Genomic DNA, 6,000 nt, shown 5'->3' with positions numbered 1-6,000 from the left:
GCCAAGAAGGAAGAAAAAAAAAAAAAAACAGCGTAAAGAAGCTCTGATTACAGATCTTTGGAATTTTCTTTGCTAAATTTTACAAACGAGAAATACACCCAGAATTTTGGGAATTGCTCCAGGCTGCGCGTGAGGGTTTGATTGCTTGTCTAATCTTTTTTTGAGAAGAGGAGAATTCGCCAAAAGGGGTTTGGATGGCAGGAGCCCGGCTCGGTTTCTGCATCAGCTCTCCTCCTGAGTCTCTTCTCTGAGGGAGGGTCTCTGCAGCCGGCTTGGAGACCCCCTGCCGCAGGCTCCTTTTGCAGGCGCTGGCTCGGTGGGGGGGCGGGAAAATGCCCCGCTCTCGCTGGAGTACGCTGGTTGCTGCTGGGACTTCCTAGCCCGGTGGGAAGTGTGTTCGTGGTGTGGGGTTACTTTTCATTGAACTGAAGGCGAAAAGACTGGACTCTCCTGGGCATTTTCCCTTCGCAGTGAATATGGGAAAGAATTAGGGGGTGGGAGGGAGGCAGCATGACTTGCAGTCGCTGCTGCCCTGCATCTGCCCCCAGCCCCCAGCCAGCATCTTGATGTTCCACGTATCGGCTGTACAAATATGATGAAATGGCAGCCCCGGAAGAAGGTAAGTGTCCTGGAGTGGGGACGGGGCCCTGATGCCCGACACAGGGAAGGGTGACTGGGGGCGGTTGCCCTCGGGTCCCTCCATCCCTTCCGTAGTTCGCTGGGCTGGCCGGACAAGCAGCTCTGTCCCTTTAGGGACTTGGCGCCAGTCCCTCAGGGACGAGTTACTAAGTCAAGTCTGCGTCCACTGCCCTCTTAAGTTTTTCCTTCTTCATGTGCCTGGACTCTCAGGGGTGACAGCTCAGGAACACCCGTGTGCTTTAGAAGCCCCATGAAGCCAGCGACACGGTTAGCTTTGCAGGACCCAGCCAAGTGCTGCCAGAGTCCAAGGACTCGGTGGCGCCCTGTCTCTGGGGGGCCATTTGGGGTTGCACCCCGACACATTCCAGTGTCCCTGCAGGTGGGTGTTGTAGCACCTACTTCCCCAAGGGGTTAATAGGTTGCGAGCCGCTGGCAGCTGCTTCCCAAGGGCCCCGCTGGGGGGCGAGCATCCCCAGCACAATCGCCCAGCAGCTGGTTCCCGGGCAGCAGGGCCTCCGGGCCTCCAGCCCCAGCGCCTGGGGCCGAGCGGGGCCTTCTGCCTGCGGGGCTCCCGGGCAGCCGCGTGGGCCGGCGCGAGTGCGCGCGCCGGCCATTGTGCACGGGTGTGTGTCTGTGCGTGTCCGCGTGCACGGGCGTGTGTGCATCGATCGTGGGGAAGAGGGGGAGGAGGCACATTGCTTTTTGCGAGATTATTTCCTAATATGGCTCCTTTGTTGAGAACTCAAGGAAAAAAAAAATCCAGTGGTTCTATCAAAATAAATTGCTATTGGTCCCAGAAATAACGTTTCTAAATGTGGGACTGGTCCCTACTCCAGGACGCTCAGGGAGAAAGACAGCTTTCTTCAAGTTGTTGGCGGCTGAAGGTTTGGCTAGGGCTCCCTTTTGCTAACTTGTCTGACTGGCGCTGCTAGGTGAACCCAGTGGTTCACTGCATAGCAGGACTCTCCCCCCCACCCCCCCTTCAAATACCTCATTTGGCTATGGTTTTTATTGACATTCTTCTGAAGGAAAACACAGCGAACTGAATGTGCTATGCTCCTCCTCAGCCTTGACCTGTCTCCGTTAGCAGCTGCCTGGTGTTTTACTTGAACTAGCTAAACTGACTCTTTCTTTGTGGCATGTGTGATACGGTGTTTTACATCAGAGTTGAAATAGGAATCGTGTGTGAAATGATTCTCACATATTGTGCATTTGCTCTGTTGCTAGAGAATCTAACAACCTTTCTTTAGGATAGCCTAAATTGAAAGGTTTTCTTTGATATCTAATTAATACAGTTTTGATCTCTGACACTAAGTCATTTCTTACCTCATTCTGAAGTCCGAATCCCTTTTATATTTGTTCTCATCATAGAGCTTCTTTCGGTGAGATTGGTTTGATTTGCTTTAGTTAAGAGATCCCCGCTCCAATCCCCAGCAAAAATTAGGAGTCGCATTAAGGAAAACCATAGAAGGAACTGTGTAATTAAGCAATTTAAATAGATACTGTGTATTCCTAAAGTGCTCCCCCCTTTCTTCTAGGTTTGTAAATTGCATATTTATGGGTACTTTTAAGATGTCTGCAAACTATACATTCATAAATGTCTGTTTTTTCTATTTTACCCAATATGCAGTAACTCATGTAGTTATGTCTGTGGAAACCCCTCTGGGTACTGGTATTGCTTGAACCACGGAAGTATTATTCTTGGCAGTCAGGTGGATTTCTGGACTCTGGAAGATTCTGTTTCAAGTGTTAGGATTCACTCTGCAGTATTTACTCACTCTGTGATGCTTAAATTGCTATACCAGAAGGTTGTGTTTATTCACTGTATTCATAATCCCAAACTGTCATGTTATAAAGATCCAGATAGAATTTTTCATAGTTCGTGGAAGATTAAAAAATAAGCTGAGCCATCAAATACTGTATGATTATTTGGTGGTGGCTTGAGAACAATTCTTGCTTCTTCTACATTGGAAATGGAAGCTTCCTTGGATGATACTCAGTGTTCAAAACCGGTCGGGCACCAGTAAGTCTTTACAAAGATTAGGTTTATTTTCTTATTCTTGAGAGAATACGCTCATGACTGGATCATTGCCATCGTTTCTGGCTGGGTCTGGCTGGGTCTGCTAACACATTTGTAGTGGAACAGTCACATGCCATGTGTTTTGCCAAACTGTTTCATAAAAAGCATTTACACTACAGATGAAAAGTGATGCTGCATTGATGGGATTTTAACAAAGCTAGGACGAACATCTATAGAATGCTGGCTGCCCCAAGTAGCATTTGCCTGTAGCTGGGCTTTATGACTAGGATTGCTTGGTAACTTGCTGTCACGGGGTCCTGTCAGCCACCAGTGCTGGCTTTTATAAAATCTGGGCTAACTATAAGAGAATGACCATAGGTTCTAGGTTTCTTTGTTTCTGAGCATGCAGCTGGGGTACAGCTTCTTAGTCCTCTTTGCTTACTTGCTGAGTTAAACTAAATACTAAAATTCAAGATGTGCACTCTGAAGTATTCAGTCAAGGTCCCCTAACTTTTTCGCAAAGAAACCACCACAACATGATTAATCACTTTCCACCTCAGAATTAGTGAGGAGTTTAGGACCCAGTCTTCCCAATCCTCCCACCAAGAGCTCTGTAATTGCCCTAGAAGGTAAGATTGGGTGTAGTCGCATGGTGGTAAGAATGGCATTTAATATCATGCATTGTTAAAGCTACCATTTTTAAAGCACCTGTGCTGTGCTAGTAGGCATCTCTGCTTGTTCTATATACATTCATTTAACTCATATCTAGGGAGGTGGTAGGTGTTACAGTTGCATTTTACAGATAAGGAAACAGGTTTAGAGAGGTGATGTGACTTACCTAGAGTCACACAGTGTGGCAGGGAGAGAGCTAGGATTGGACCAGCCCTTGTTTACCTCAAGATGCATGTTTTTCACCATTGTACTTGGGAATCTATCAAGAAAGGTAAAGCCTTCTGCTGAGGCGATCTCAAAATATAAGGTCTGCCATAGTTTTGCTCCTGCATTTCTGGATACTGGCACCAAGATTTTCTTTTTCCCTCTCCTTCTTGAAGAAACATGATCATTTTATCTATCTTTAAATTCTTGGAGCATTTAGAATCTATGTTCTTTTAGGCTGTCTTTTGGGTTGTTAGCAACCTTTTAAAAAAAAATCTCTATGTATGTATCTAATCTCTCAACTATACTTCAGGCTCCTTGAGTTCAGCAACCATTTTCATGGTTTTTTGTTTTTGTTTTTGTTTTTTTGGTGCCAAGGATAATATAGTTGCTCAGTAAGTTTTTTTTAGAAGAGAGAAAGAGGGAATCTTAAGCAGGCTCCATGGCCAGCACGAAGCCCTATATGGGGCTTGATCTCAGAACTCTGAGATCATGACCTGAGCCAAAATCAAGAGTTGGACCCCCAACTGACTCAGCCATCTGAGCACCCCTCTCAATCAGTATTTGGTATGAAAGTAAATAAGAACTATTACTTTGTAAAATTTGTATTTTTAGACTTTCATATTCTAAGAAGTAGTCAGAAGTTTAAATGTAAAAAAATTCAAAAATTTCAGTTGACTCATAGATATTATACTGTGGTGGATTATTAAAGAGCTCCAGATTATATTGGCACTGAATTCTGGTCTTTTGTAGAGAATATTAGGAAGGGGACAGTCCTACTTTCCACAAGATGTCTATGGCAGTCATTGTTAAGGCACACTACCAGAATTCATGGACCAGACTCCTGATTCAGGGTCACTATCCTTTTATTAATGTAACCTTATTGGCCTGGCAAAATATACTTTCCCCTGTTTACACATTAAGAAGCTATCATGTAGCACATTATTTTTATCTTGTCTTGCAGAAATGATAGTAATTAAAATGCTTATCTCATAGAAACATGTTTGTTTACAATTCTGAAGTATGCTCTTTAAAATCCAAGGATTAGTATCAGATAACATTGTGTAAATAAGACTGCAGTCAAAACCTGAGCAAAGCTGCTGCTGATTGGATTTTTTTCATTGCTTATCTAATGTTATTTTACTGTTCACACATAATAAAAGATCATTAATAGGAATATGCCATATAAGCTACATTAATTATGTTATTTGAGAATCATATGATGTATTTATCTTCTTATACTTGTCACATTAATATAACGTGAATCTAGCTTCTTAAGTGACTTCTCTGATGGAGCTTCATTTAAAGAACTTGTTTGGAAGATCACTTGTAAGGATTCCATCCTGTAAATTTGTGTCTTGAAAAAAGAATGTTAAAAAAAAAGAGTGTATTTCAAATCCCTATACTTTCTCTATGGCACAGTATTTTGTTTCTGGATTAGAAAGCTAAGTCTAAATTTTAACTTCACTAAATTATGTACTTATCTGCCTGAATGCTATACTATGCTAGTTATTATGATACTATTAATTTTGGACCACAGCTTCTATTAATAGTATAAAATTTGACAAAAAAATAATCAGACATTGTGGACAAAAGTAATTATAAAGAGAAGTCTCACAAATTTCATGATAAAGGTCTTTCTGCAAATCCGTTCTCTATACTATTCCCAGATCAGTGCAACCTAGGGACCCAGGTTTTAGTTCTGGCACTTCCCATGCCTTGTGTCCTTGGGCATGTCATTTAATCTTTCACATCTGACTCCCCACTGTTACAGGTTAGCACCTCATTATCACTTGCTGGATCTATTGCAAATGGCATCCTAATGATTTTCCTTTTTCTGGCCTCCTTTTCCCCTCTGTTTTTTTCTTCTTACTCCTTTTAGAGTAATTGTTAACCCGCTCCCCTCAATCTGTTCACATTATTCACCTCCTTCAAATCCTGCTGTGTCTCTCCGTTGTCTCATAGAGGTCTTCAAAGTAGGTAAGCACACCTTGGGTTAGGGCCTGTGCAAGAAAATGACTGGGATATGGGGAAAATATGAGAACGTCTGTTTTTTTTTTTTTTAAAGATTTTATTTATTTATTTATTTGACAGAGAGAGATCACAAGTAGACGGAGAGGCAGGCAGGGAGAGAGAGAGAGGGAAGCAGGCTCCCCGCTGAGCAGAGAGCCCGATGCGGGACTCGATCCCAGGACCTTGAGATCATGACCTGAGCCGAAGGCAGCGGCTTAACCCACTGAGCCACCCAGGCGCCCCGAGAACGTCTGTTTTAATGTATTTTTTAATTGAAAGAATAAGAAATAAATTAACTTTTACTGATCTTTCAGCATGGCTTGCCATTCGTGCCCTCATTTGTTCACAGGCCAACAGGGATTTGCAGTGGTGCCCACTCATTGTTCATGTCAATCATTTGTTCACCTTCAGTGTGCTGTGGGGTACTCTAGTTTCCATCATAAAAGATCTTG

General features: G+C 43.3%; 1 protein-coding gene across 3 annotated transcripts in view; it reads left to right on the top strand.

Moving 5' to 3' along the window:
• Nucleotides 1–6,000, top strand: part of TTC28 (tetratricopeptide repeat domain 28) — a 637,573-nt gene that overhangs the window by 215,324 nt on the left and 416,249 nt on the right. Inside the window, exon 1 of one of the 3 annotated variants that reach the window (XM_059408719.1) lies at nt 7–619. The exons of the other annotated variants lie outside the window; for them this stretch is intronic. Coding sequence (XP_059264702.1) covers nt 593–619 — 27 coding nt within the window. The 5' untranslated portion in view covers nt 7–592. Of the gene's footprint in view, nt 1–6; nt 620–6,000 lie in introns of those variants that run through there. 3 annotated transcript variants of the gene reach the window in all.

Source organism: Mustela nigripes, chromosome 8 (assembly GCF_022355385.1).
Source record: "Mustela nigripes isolate SB6536 chromosome 8, MUSNIG.SB6536, whole genome shotgun sequence".
NCBI classification, from domain to species: Eukaryota; Metazoa; Chordata; class Mammalia; order Carnivora; family Mustelidae; genus Mustela; species Mustela nigripes.
Note: the sequence above shows the minus strand (reverse complement) of the source record. Positions and strands in the feature narration are given on the sequence as shown.